This window comes from Pelodiscus sinensis, chromosome 10, assembly GCF_049634645.1.
Source record: "Pelodiscus sinensis isolate JC-2024 chromosome 10, ASM4963464v1, whole genome shotgun sequence".
NCBI classification, from domain to species: Eukaryota; Metazoa; Chordata; order Testudines; family Trionychidae; genus Pelodiscus; species Pelodiscus sinensis.
The window spans coordinates 4,936,548-4,949,988 of NC_134720.1; the positions used below are offsets into that span (position 1 = coordinate 4,936,548).

The 13,441-nt window shown below is 44.5% G+C and overlaps 2 protein-coding genes across 13 annotated transcripts in view; one reads left to right on the forward strand and one right to left on the reverse strand.

The window, feature by feature from the left end:
- Positions 1 to 13,441, reverse strand: part of NGEF (neuronal guanine nucleotide exchange factor) — a 96,800-nt gene that overhangs the window by 5,856 nt on the left and 77,503 nt on the right. For all 4 annotated transcript variants that reach the window (XM_075937389.1, XM_075937392.1, XM_075937391.1 and 1 more), the window contains 5 exons: positions 11,410 to 11,539; positions 9,585 to 9,659; positions 5,965 to 6,054; positions 4,396 to 4,559; positions 3,119 to 3,274 (listed from right to left, as the gene is read on the reverse strand). In XM_075937389.1, the coding sequence (XP_075793504.1) occupies positions 3,119 to 3,274; positions 4,396 to 4,559; positions 5,965 to 6,054; positions 9,585 to 9,659; positions 11,410 to 11,539 (615 nt within the window). The remainder of the gene's footprint in view (positions 1 to 3,118; positions 3,275 to 4,395; positions 4,560 to 5,964; positions 6,055 to 9,584; positions 9,660 to 11,409; positions 11,540 to 13,441) is intronic.
- Positions 1 to 13,441, forward strand: part of NEU2 (neuraminidase 2) — a 132,715-nt gene that overhangs the window by 913 nt on the left and 118,361 nt on the right. Inside the window, exon 1 of one of the 9 annotated variants that reach the window (XM_075937398.1) lies at positions 3,259 to 3,283. The exons of the other annotated variants lie outside the window; for them this stretch is intronic. The gene's annotated coding sequence lies outside the window, so the exon portion shown is untranslated. Of the gene's footprint in view, positions 1 to 3,258; positions 3,284 to 13,441 lie in introns of those variants that run through there. 9 annotated transcript variants of the gene reach the window in all.

Sequence of the window (13,441 nt, forward strand, 5' to 3'; positions counted from 1 at the left end):
GCACGTGTCATTCTCCCAACCAGCTTTGCTTGCCAGGCCTGCCCTCCCATCTTTTCCTATTTGCCAGCTCCAACTCTTTCCCTTTCTCTGCTAGAAACTCATAGCTGCTCTCTGGGCAGCTGGGATGCGGTGAGGGTGCCTCAAGGGAACTACACAAACATTTGAAGGTCTGACTGCTCAATATTAATAAATTGGGGGAGAGCTGAATGATTCCCCCTCACTGTCCCTGCATTCTGCTTGACTGTTTCTACTAGGATAATGTAGAATCTGAGTCCTCTGACTTGCTGCTGCAGCAGCAACAGCAATGGGCAACTGCCTGGACAATAACCAAAGTGGAAAGTTAGATCCAGTACAGTACTCCCATGCTGTTGATCCGAGGCCACCGCAGGTGTAACATACTCAGCTCTCTCCTCTTTCCAGCCATTTCTTCTCTTCGTAAAGGGCGGCCCCCTGGATCTCTGTGAATGGGCTTTCCATTACTCCTGGCTTGATCTGCTGTGGAGTGAAGGTGCACACCCTTTCCCCAAGCACTCAGATTATATAAGGAATCTTTGGCTTCTGATTCAGCCCTTCCCAAAATCACTGGGCAGGTTTGTTCCCTTTCCTTCCTCACTTGCAGCCAGTGAGTAGGAGGGATCAGCTCTGGGATTTCTTCCCTCCCTGCCAGTTGTCAGAGCTCTTCCTTCCTTGGCATGTTCTTGCCTGCCTACCTTCAGTATCACTCGGCAGTGTCTGGTTCCCTTTCTAACTCTGCACTCTCTCCCTCTCCCCGTTGCCATGTGTAAGCAGCAATGTGCAATCGGTGTGCTCTCCAACCTCTGCATGTCAGATCTTAGCCATGCTTGTCAAGCATCACTCATCTGTGTGACACTCTGGCATTTTCCCTGAGTTGTCATCTCCCACGCACTGGCTAGGAAGTCTCACGCAAACTGAACTGGTGACTTTGAGACAATCCATGCTGAGGGGAAGGCACACCAAGTCACGCTGCAGGAGCCTTGTATGTGAGAGGCTTCCATCTACTGCAGCAGGAGCATTATGAAATCCAGCTAATTCTCACTGGCTTTCATGGCTCCTTCAGATGCCTGCCCCAGCTGCTCCCTCCCCTGATTTAATGCCTTCCTCACCTTTCCCATTAATGAGTGCTCATCCCCTTCCATCCCTCACAAACTGCTGGGGCTGGCCTGCCTTCTGAATCTCTTCCATGACTGAGTTTTTCCCTACACCTGACTTGCCTCCCAAATCCAGCTAAGGAGTACCCATCCCACTGAGCCACAAACTGCCAGCAGGTGGAGATGGCAAATTCCACACAAGACTGTTGAGTTGCATTTAACTCACCCAGGATAGTTGCCACAGGAAGGGCTACACAGAACGTGGCAGCTCTGCTTGGAGACTCACTAGCTACATTTTGAAGCAAAATGCAGGACAATGTAGCACTTTAAATACTAACAAGATGGTTTATTACTGCTACATCTCTACCACTAGCTACATTTTGAATCTTCCAAGTGCTGCACAGAGCTCAGAGTGGTATGATTTTAAGTTTATGCCTTGCATAAAAGCTACAAGTACTGGGAGAGGCCAGAAATTTTAATTTTCTGGCTTCTGGGGATTTGAAATCTGAACTCAAGCTTAACATTGTAATTAAATGCAAGATTTTAGATTAATGAAGCTTCTTTATAGGAGGAAGGGGAGAACACCCTGACAAAAGCAGAAAAGAAAGGTGCTGATAGGAAAGTGTCATCGCCTGTATCGGAGTGTTTGAAAGTGTGACCCTAATGAGCATGAAGTGCATTGACTGGGAGCTTAGACACTGAGAAGGGGCTACATGTTCAACGACGCTAGTGGCAATAATGCTGAGATTGGCCTTGTCTACGGAGGTATAAGTGACTGAAAATAGGATCTCATTATGCTAGTTCTTCTCTTCCGAAGCATACTGTAGTCAGCACACCCTTAGCTGTGATAAACAAGGGTTGCCTTTGCTCTCAATGCTTATTTGTGGTATATAGCTTTTAGGTGCCCAACATCTCCACTTCCAGGTTCAGCAAATCTTTTAGTCACCCTGGAGTAGCAGAGCTATAGGGGGATGGGAGCAGTCATAACGCATGCTACTCTCTGGTCACACTAATCCTGCAATGAGCGTGTGGGTGGCTTGCTGCAGGATTGAAGCCATGGCTGGAAATCTGTTCTAATTACTGTTCAATGGCAGGATTTTTAAATTCCAGTCTCCTCTTCTGCTTTCCCAATTTCAGGGTGCAAATATCATGTAGACATGTAAATACTGTCTATGTAAACACACCTATAATTGCCTGGGCCTGCAAAACTGTGGCTGCAGTGAGAGACGAGATTGAGGCCAGTCTGGAAATTAGACCCCATGCACCCAAAACAATCAGCCCACTGTTAGTGGTGTTGAATCATTTGCCCAGGCTGACCTTGTTTGATCTTGAAGTAAAAACCACAGAATGAGACAGAAAACTGTATCCAGGGAGACTTCAGCACAGTGGAATTCAAGACCACAGAGCAGCATGAGAGCTACCATCAGGATTGGGGCCAGCTATAGAAGAGTGCTTGACACTGAGACTTTTGCCTTCATCTTTATAGTAACTGCTCCATGTCCCAGGGACTGTGCACAGCTAGGGTGATATTTTACAAAGCAAAATGCAAGAGTTTTAAAGTGGTTTGAATCCTAGTGATCCACATCAAGCTGTGCTTGTAGAAATGTACTGCATGCTACTGCTAATTTCAATTACCATCTGGATGTAAGTATGATGAGAGATTTGCAAAGCAGCCATATAATTTCCTTTTGAATCTTAATTGAGTCTTGACCTACCTAGAAATCAGCATGTTACACAAGGATGCTGTAAATACAATTGTACAAAAAGGAAACTCATCTAGTTTTATATCTGATTCCCTCTCCTCACCCCCTCCCAAGACAAAGCGTTGTCTTTCATAGAGAAGTTATATCCAGAAGAAGAGGAAGGGTTGTGTGCTGGGTGGAGTCAGTCCAGCTTGCTATAGAGGAGGTGGATGCCAGACTGGTGCCTGTGGCAGGTTGCACACACTTTTGAGGGTGCAGAGGAACAGCAATGCAGGTCAATATGGGATGATAGGGTTTCATACTCACTGGGATGATGCCTTGAGCATATAGCTGACCTCCCGATCATCCGTATTCTCCAGAAGCCTCAGGATAAAGACATTGGCCAAACTCTGTCCCTGATCTTCTAACTCCTCTACCCGGAGAAGCCCTCGTGGTGCTGAGTCAAACACCTGGTACTTCTCGCTGAGAGAGGTAAGCAAAGGGTCAGGAAAGCTCAGTCAGTCTGGGAGTAGTCTAGCTTTAACAATGCAACATTCTGAGAAAAGCATGAGACAGATACCAAATTCTTGCCTGGTGAGAGGAAGAGACATCACCTAGGGAGAGTGAGAATGCTGGGAGCTAAAGCACAAGACTGAAAATCAAGAGACCTAGATTCTGTTCCTGGCTCCACCACAAACTTTTCTGACCGTGAGGAAGTCATCTAATCTGTGTCCCAGTTCCCATCTGTAAAATGTTGATGATATTTTCTCCCAGAACGACTGAAATGAGAGGCTTACATCACTGATGTTTGTGAAATGCTTCTGTGTTCTTGCATGGAAAGTGATATGCAAGAAAAGTAGTACTGAGCTCCTGACACGGTGACAACTTGCATATTAGAAATGCTTTAGAATGCTTTATAGGTTTGATAGATTCCTTATCTGAAAGTCTTTTTTTAAATGTTAAACTTTGTTTTCTGGCATCAATTCTGTGTTGCAATATTTCTCTTGTCATTAATTCTATACTTCTAACAGGGGCAGCTCTCTTCCCCCATCTCCCCAAACGGTGTGCAGTGTACTAGTACAATCCTTTGTCTCACAGATTGGTTTGCATACCTCCGAGCTGATCAGACCCTCCCAGCTCAACCAACAGAACTTATTTACTAGAGGTTTAACTTGCTTAACCTCTGATATTTTTCAGACTGGTGACCAGCCATGAGCTAATTTACAGCAGCAAACCAATACCCAAGAACCAGATATTTAGCTGCTATACCCAAAATCAATGGAACTATGCTAATTTACTTCATTGAAGATCTGGACTGAAATTTGAAGGTATACAAAGGTCAACCTGTGTACGGGCATGCAGCCTATCAACAGCCACAGTTCGCAGCCCAGGCAGTGTAAATATTCAGACAAAGGAGTGATCTTTACATGGCCCTAGACATGGTGTCTGTGATACAGGACTGTGTACTGTGGTAGTTCAGACATAATTTGGTCAATTATTATTCAAGAATCTATGCCCAATTCAAGCAAGAACTGGTTGGATTAATTGAGGGGGCAGGTGTGCTTATAATACACATCCAGGTATTGGCCACACTGCAAACTCACCCAGGAATCTGTCTGCAGAGTACCAACAGGTCATTGAAAAGGAACAAATAGATTTCTCTGAAGAGTTTCTTTGTGCGGAGCGTGCGTGATGTCTTTGGGCCATTCATTTGCTGCAGTTCCCCTTGTTTTAACAGCCACCGGGAGTGAGAGATGATAGGCACGGACTACATGGAAGAGAGAGACAGCAAAGATCATAAGAGCAGGATCTGGCAACAACCTAACTCATTTTAAGATGCATCTTGATAAGTTTATGAACAGAATTACACATAGGGTTGGCTGTGATAGTAGGGGACTGGACTTGACAACTCAAAAGGTCCCTTTCAATCTTATGTAATCTTTACAGGATAACTAATGCATATGCCTTACTTCACTCTTGCAATGCTAGAAATGCAGATAAATCTCAGAGCAATGAGTAGGAGGAACACGACCTATGCCATGAGAAGAGGTATACAAGGTTTCAGTAACAGCAGATGCAATCTAAGTACTGAAAGTGCAGTGTAGAGTAAGAGGAAGCAGCTGCCATGGAACACAGAGACCAAGTGGAGGGATGGGGTAGCTAGGTCTGTAGGAGCCAAAAGGGGGAGAAGGCACAGAAGCAAGAGGACAACAGTGTGGTACTGGAGCCAGAGGACTGGAAGGGGTACAGAAAGTGGATAGAAGAAGAAGGGAGGAGAGCAGGAACTGGGATGAAGGAGATAGGAACAGAGGGTAGCAGGCTATGGGCGCAGGGGCAGTAGGATCTAACCATTAGGAATACTGCCTTATGGAGCCTGGACTTAAGCCCATGCGCCCTGGGTCTCTACATTCTTTTGTTGTCAGCCAATAGCTGTGAAACCCATTGTCCAAGTATCTCCTTCCCCTACTCCCCCAGGGATCAGCCCAAATAGAGGGTGACAGCAAATGACTACTTCCAATTATTCCATTAGCTCAAGTGGTAAAGGTCTGTGTCATGGCTGTGAAAGACCCTGCTGATGTCCCAAGTTGGGGGAAATATGATTGGAATTTCTCTTAAGGCATTTTTAAAAAGATGTAAGACATTACATCCAAAAAATTACTTCAAAAGACACTATGGTTACAAAGTGAAGTGCTTAATAGTCAGGAAATGCCCAAATTAAGGTTGCCTGTGCAACTTTGATTCATTCCCCCTGTGTGTATGCATTACAGTTCTGTCATTAATTACATCACCACATACTACTTTTTGCAGAGGAACCATGCCTCAGTGCACAGAATCAAGTTCTCCTAGGGTTGTGCAGTGAATTAGGCTGTTGCCTTCAGGACCCCTGCCTCATTCGTTCTAGAACTTTGAGACTGTTTAGTGGATGATGCAGGGGCTAACAGGAAGAGAATGAATGGGCTCATGGTTAAGACAGTTTAATGCTGTGCTGGGGAACTGGATTCTATCCCTGCCTCTTCCATAGAGATTTTTTTATATGGTGTTGGACAAGTCCCAAACCATAATGTTCACAACTGGTCATTATCTTCATAGTCTGGGTGTTTGCAATACCCAGATGCTATCTGTTCCATCTGTGCAGGGGTTACCAGTCTGTACTTATACAGCTGTACTTATACCTTGATCTTAAACTCCAATTTCTTCTGGATGCTAATCATCTGCTCTGTTCGGCTCATCTTCCTGACCCCTTCATTACATGCTTTCACCACCTGCAAAAAGAGAACAAGCCAAAGGTCTGATTCCAAGCTACAGTGCTCCTCTCCCATGGGTTATTTAGCAAGTGTTGGTGTATGACATGATCTTTCTACTCAGGTGAGCACCACAGTATAGGCATTATAATAATGGAGAAAAGGAAATACTACTTGGCAATCTCATAAGCAGGGTCTTGTAGAACAACAACATTTAACATACAGTAATTCCTCATTTAACACTATAGATATGTTTTAGAGAATGATTGTGTTAAGTGAAAACGTATTATGTGGGGTCAATTTTCCCATTGAAAATAATGGAAAAGGTGGGGGTTGTGTTTCAAGCGGTGGTGTCTGTTGGGACCGAGACATAAGGTTGGAAGAGAAAGGGGACTGGGTTACAGCAGGGAGGGGAGGTGTTTGGCTCTGGAGAAGGGGAGGAGATGAGGATTGCGTTGGGAGTATGCTCAGGGGTAGATGAGGATTTTGCGGGGCCCACGGCAGCACAATTTTGTGGGGCCCCCCCTTTGACACGGCGCATGCGCGGGGCTTCTTAAAGCGCGGGGCCGGGGGCGGCAGCCCTGCTTGCCCTGTCCTATATCTGCCACTGAGTATGCCTCTGTGACGGGTCTGCTGGGACCCGCACTGCGTCCGGCGAGGGGGGTCGCCGGGGAACAGCATGGCGAGCGGCGAACCATCTGCTGCTTTGCAGGGAGGCGGGGGAAGCCCCACGCCACCGCCGGCGACGGGCCAGCTGGGGAAACCCAGCCACCGGCCTGCAAGTGGGGGCGGAGGAGAAGGGGCAAGGTGTCCAGTGAGGGGGGAGTCAGTGGGGAACAGTGTGGTGAGTCAGGAACCCTCCGCCACTTTGCAGGGAGGTGGAGGAAGCCCTGCACAGCTGCCGGCAATGGGCTGGCTGGGGAAATGGTATTATTTCGTGTAATTCAAAAAACGTTCCCTTAGCACGATATTTTCATCGCAAAAATGTGTTAAACGGGCATGTATTAAATGAGGAATTACTGAATTACAAAAGTGAGAAAGTAACATTAAAGACCCAATTCATCTTCCATAGTGAAAGTAAGCTTTTCCATTGAGCTCAATGGGAACTAGACTGGGCCCAAAAGAATACAAATTATGATAAAATTCCTCCTTTTATACATGTTTCTCTACATGTATTAACTGCACATCCCAGCATTAACATAGAGCTTTGCAGAAACATCAGTTCTTAGCTGAATGGCCATTGGTTGGGGCAGTTATAAACAACAAATGATACATACATAGACAAATTATATAGCAATATTTGACACGCAGATAATTTTTGGTGTAAACTAACTGAACTGACTAATAAATACTGATCCATTTTTTTGTTCTGTCAAGTTAGTTATTTTTGCCAACACTAAATTCACTTAAAGGTGAACAAGAAAAGGATTTAATGTTAGGAAGGCTTTATAATTAGAGGTCATATGGCACTTATTTAAACTATATTCAGATATTGATGTCATTGTCATGCCAATATTCTAATATCTAGCAGGTACAACCGCTATATCAAACTATATTTCTCAAAATCCTACAATGCTACAAATCACTTGTTCCTATATGTTCAATCCAGAAAGTATACATGCACGACCAGCTTCGTATGGAGGAAAAGGAAGGCAAGGATTAATTTTGAGGAAATACTGTCATTATCTTTAATAAGATATTGATGTTGAGGTGGAGGGCTGCAACGTCCCGTTGGAAGAGAAATCAGTAATGCAGCAGTCTGTATATTCTTACAGAAACATATTTGTTTACACTAGAACAAGATGTGGTCACAAAATAGCTTAACACAAAACAACCTCTTTTAGGGATCTCAGTACAAATATCAACGCCCAATTCACAGGGAGCAAGACTGTCTCACGAACAGAGAGATTAGAGTGGAGTGCAAACTCTCTTGCAGCTTGCCGCAGCTTCCCCATTAAAAATATCATCTGAAAACCAACAACTAAAAACATGCTTACATGCTAAGAAAAAGAACTTGTAAGATTATGTACAACAATGCCATTAGCTGTGCTCTGTCATAACAATATATACCTAATTAAAGGTAAATGAGGTTTAGCCTTATATTGCAACTTAAAAATGTATAAATCACCATGCCACAGATTTATAAAATGGATCAAGTCAGACAGTCTTTGATAGACAGGTACAGCAATGATCATCTATGTCCATAGCAAACTTAGCCATCACACTCATTGGAATAGGGGTGGGCAATATTTTTTTGTTCAGGGGCTACTCCAAGATGTTGGTAAGTGATCAAGACTGCACTTCTATGGAGGGGGTGTGGGGTCTGGGATGGCAGGTGGGGTGCAGAAGGGAGTTTGGGGAAGAGGATTGGGGTCCAGAAAGGGGTGGGGGGTCTGAAGGAGTTTGGGTGAAGGAGGGGGTTATGATCTAGAGCAGGGGCTTGGGGTGCAGGAGATTATTCTGGCCTGGGGGAGGGGCATAGGAGGGGTGCCGGGGTCTTGGGGGAGCTGCCAACTGGAGGAGGTGGGGAGAGTGGATACAGAGGGTTGGGTGATGACCTGGGGCAGGTAGTTGGGGAGAGAGAGGGGATGGGGTGCCAGAGGCAGGCTGTGGCTGGGAGGCACATAATCTAGGTGGCCCCAGCTGGTAGCCCAGCAGGAACCTGAGACAGGCTCCATGCCTGTCTGCTGCGCCGGCTGTGTCCCTCCCATCCCTCCTCAGCTTGCAGAGCAATTAGCAGCCAGCTATTTAAAACAGTGAGAGCTGTTGTGTAGTAAGGGTACTACCAATAAAGAAGGGAGTGGTACCTGTCAATTATATCAAAGACCCTGGAAAATCCTATCCCTAACAAATAGAGCTGCAGAAAGCTTCAGATAACCTCAGTGCTAAATGTTTGGCTATCACATACTCTGTCTTTATGAGGCAGTATAAGGGACCCTGAGCCACCATCAAGATAACCTCAAGGAAGACACTACAAGGCCTTTCAAATGTTCTGTGACTATCCCAAAATGTGTATTCGGATAGGCATTGTGCTGGAATAATAATTGAATTTCAACCTCTTTATCATACCTCCCTATAGATTTTGAATGGGAACCACACACAATCTTAAACATTCATTAAAAGCACTTCTTTAAAGAAACTACTATTCAAGGGCAGAAAGTTAAGTTGTACCACAGGATGAAATCCAATCCCTGTCCCTCCCCTAGTCTGCTACTGACTGTAGTTAATTTAAATAGATCTTCCCCATGAACTCCATCACAATTAGAATTCTCTGAAATATGGGGACAACTTTTCTCGCTAACATCTCCTACAGAATATACAATCTGTTAACAAGAGCAATTCCCCTGATGTCTATTTGCTAGCATGGTCTACCCTGAGGGAAGAAGAAAGGGAAATAATTACTCTATCACATGATGAGGCAAATGCATCTCTGATAACTCCATAGAGATCAGTGGAATTGCACCAGGAATGCATATAGCCAGAGTACCTTTTTAAAGACACTGAGGATGCTGGCTAATTTTCAGTCTTCTGAAATTTGCCACCAGACTTACTATTTCCAACTCTTTGTGTGCTTCAAGGGCAGTGGTTTCCTTCTCTGATTTCTCTTCAACTTTCTTGAGAATATTCTGCATAGGAGGCAAAGGCAGAATTAATTTTTCACTCTGCTTGATAGCACAGAACATTTTTCAGACACTATCATCCTCTTGGCCAAATTTGACTATCAACAGTAATAAATATTGGCTAGGTAACAGAATATGAAGTCTTTCCCCACTAGGTTGCTAGATCATCTCTACCTCCATATTGGCAGTAACTGAATGCTGTTCCCATCAAATGGTTGAGTGATCTATGTAAAATGAGTGTCCTGGTCTCAGTCCAGTAGCTAGTGGACAAGTCAAAAAGTGCATATGTTATAAAAGCCGCTCAACCCAGCACCTGCTGGTAATCTAAGTAGCTAGCATGTCACTCAGACTGAACTTTCCCCATATCACTAGGAGGCGGCCCTCCCAATGGAAGGCAGTGAGTGGACATCAGCCGCTGTTGGATGTCCTCTCAAGCACTATATTGTCACAAACAAATATACACACACAAAACCCAGGACAAGGAGGGCTCTTTCGATAAGCATGGGGGAAGCACCAGTGAAACAGTGTGAAGAGACATTTGTAACTAATTGCCTAGTTTTTAGATTAGGGTACTATGGGGGGGAGGGGAGCTTCCAATTTTAGCTGTGAAACTCTACATAATCATGCCATTTCTACTCTTTTAGTAATTTATTTCCAGATACCTGTCAGCAAATGTCTGTAATAATACAGACACGCACAATATTTTCCCCAACAGTAGGGAGTCAGAGCAATCCCTATGACAGCCCAGTTCTTGTTTCTCTTCCTGCATTCACCCACAGCCTCTACCTCCCCAGAGTCCACCTGCAGAGCCCACCTTAGCCAATACACCAGAACCTCCTTCTCCCCACAGCTCAGCCGTGGGGCTCTTCCTCCCCGAGACACCTGTCCCCTACCCTCCCCAGAACTCAGGGATTCAGATGGAGAAACAGCCTGATGCTTGCTGGGCTGTCAGAAACTCTCTATCTCCCCTGTCCTCGCAGTGTCTTCTATGTGCAAGATAGGCTCTGCCAAGTCCAGTGGTGGCTAGCAGCACTGCAGCCCATTTCTGTGGAGGGAAAAGAAATTGTATGTGCACAACATTATGTTCTGCACAATTCTTCATTTAACAGTGGCACAGAATTCCCCCAGGAGTAGGGCAGAGGAATGCTGCTGTGCTATGGTTTCAGATGTATGTGTGAGGAAGGGGACTGTTGCATCACTTATTTTTTACAGCGCCCTTGGCTATTTAGTAGTTTTCTTGCACCACAGTTTCCTATAGAATACTGAGCTGAGTCTGAAGCAGCTTTTCTCCATTAATTCCTTCAGCTCTCGTCTTCCTACTTCTTGTGTCCCATAGGGCTGGTGCAGAGTCAGGCCTGATTATACAAGAATCAATCTATTCTGCACCTTGACCACACGTGCACATTGCTCTGACTACATCACTCCCCTTCCTGGCCTTTCCTCCAGTAGGCATATGCTTCCTCATCTTCTGAAGAGGCATTGCCCCTCCTTATTCCTTACTCTTCTTGGCACCCATTCTGAACTTCTACCACTTCCCTACTCCCTCACTCCACTCCTCCAGGAACTGGATGCCATGCTGCTGCTTCAAGCTTGGATATTGACTCTAAGACATGGGGGGCAAGGCGAAGAGAGGGTGTGTGTCTTTCTCTGTGTACGTGAAAATACGAAAACTCTGACACTCCATGACAGCTACCTAGGGGAGTCCTGGAGGGAGCACAGGGGAACTGTCAGAAGACAGAGCAGAGAGGAGCTGTACCTGAACCAGTAGCTTGAGCCGAGTGATCCTCTGAAATGGCAAAATCAAAAAGGATGAGAAAGGCAGGCCTTTGCACTTGGGATCCATCTCCAACTGTGATATCACCTCCCGGAAAGCTGTCTTGTCTTGGCTGAGAATAGACAGACAGATTGAGCGTGCTTTGATCACTTCCTTGTGTATCAGACCTGTGTTTGGATTGGGCATATTTGTGTGGTGCTATTTTCCATATTACTCCCTTCCCCTGCCTGGTCCTTTCTTCAAAAAAGGGAAAAATAAATTCACCAAACACTCCTCAATGTATTTTTGGTTTAAGTTTTGGTCTATTTATAGCATAAGGGGATGGAAAAACAGACTTAAAGTACAAGTCACCGTAGTGGATTCACATGTGTAGCACATATAGATTTAGCAGCACATGCTGAGTGTGTAGGAGTGTGCGAATGGGGTGTGTGTCCAAGTAGATGAGTCAGAGGAATAATTATACATTTTTACACAGTTGGATCATGGTGGCAAGGTAAAATCCCCACAGTCATAGGAGTAAGCCAGGCCATAAAGGAACCGATAGTCTTAGCTGTTATTGACAGTATTTAGCATGTTATTGGCACTGCAGCGAAACATGATGGATCTCATGCTGATGGAAATCCATCTGACATGGCCACAGTTGTGCCATTTGGAGTTCACAGTGGTGAAGGCATTACCACATGAATACAGCGCTGTAGTGAGGAATCTCAAGTCCCAACAGGTATAAACAAAGCACTACTCTAAGAAAATTTCCTCTACGTGATGTATTTCCTGGCACTTGAAAAGATGTGCTATGAGGAAGCTTACACTACTGGAGTCCTAGCTAACAAAAACAGCACAGATGTGAGGATACTATTCATTTTGTTTTAAATCGGTCTTTAAAGCATGTGCTTGGAAATGTACAGTTGAAGTTTAAACAAAAGAATTATTCATAAGGCAGGGGGGTATTCTTAGGTTTGCATGACTGTTTGAATTACCAGATCCAAGATAGACTGTAATTGTGTGCCTGAGAGAGCGCAGAGCTAAATGCAGGGCGAAACATACAGTGGCAGATAAGCACTGGCTGCAGAGTTTTCCTCCTTGCTTAAATCTTATCTAAAACATCAAATTTTTTTAAACTGACCATTTTTTCCCAACCCCAAAAGACTCTGTATTTCAGACTCCTTCTCCAGGAGCCACTCCAGATCCAAACAGGTCCTTTAGTAATATCACACAATCCAGCCAATTTTCTATAATCTGCTCTTGTCAAATTGTTCATATTCTGAGACTTCTTTGTATTACTAGTGTCCCACAAGGCACCGTTCATCTCTGCCCCAGAAACACTGAGGTGCATGACATTTGAAAACAGTCAACCAAACCCAGCAGAAAGATCCCTTGTGGCAGAGGTTCCAGTAGGACTATAGCGTGTATCTTTTTGGAGGCAAAGAGAGTTAGCTGGAGAAGAGGAAAGGGGCAGTAATTTTCCATGCTCATCTGAATCTAGCTAAAATTGTTGTTGCTATAATGTGGAAACATATAGGGCAAAATCTGTACTGGCTAGCTTGGGAAAAAAATCCAGGGCATTATTACTAAGGAGAAATTAAAGCATTTGATGAAAGGCAAACTGCTAAGGCTGTCTTATTTTGATCTGATAAAAAAGAAAATTCCCAGCTGGCTAATAGATTTGCTAGATTTGAATATACGTGAGAGAACACTTAGGACAAAATATCCGGGTGACCTCCATATAGTGCAAGACCAGGGCATGATGGGAAAAGAGATTTTATAGTCTTAAAGAAGAGAATTTATCAACTCTCCAGAGCGCATACGTCTTTGGGAGAATCTCAAGAGAGCTGCAACTAGACTCAGGACCACAAAACTGAGATCATATAACCATGTTTATCTTCATAATTTTTGCCTCTACCTGCACTTCACGTACATGCAGATTCTACAGCTTTGTGCTCTATCATATACACTGTATGCTCTTTGTGCTTTATAGATGACAACTCAGTATATTTGGAATGCTAGTTTTCAACCT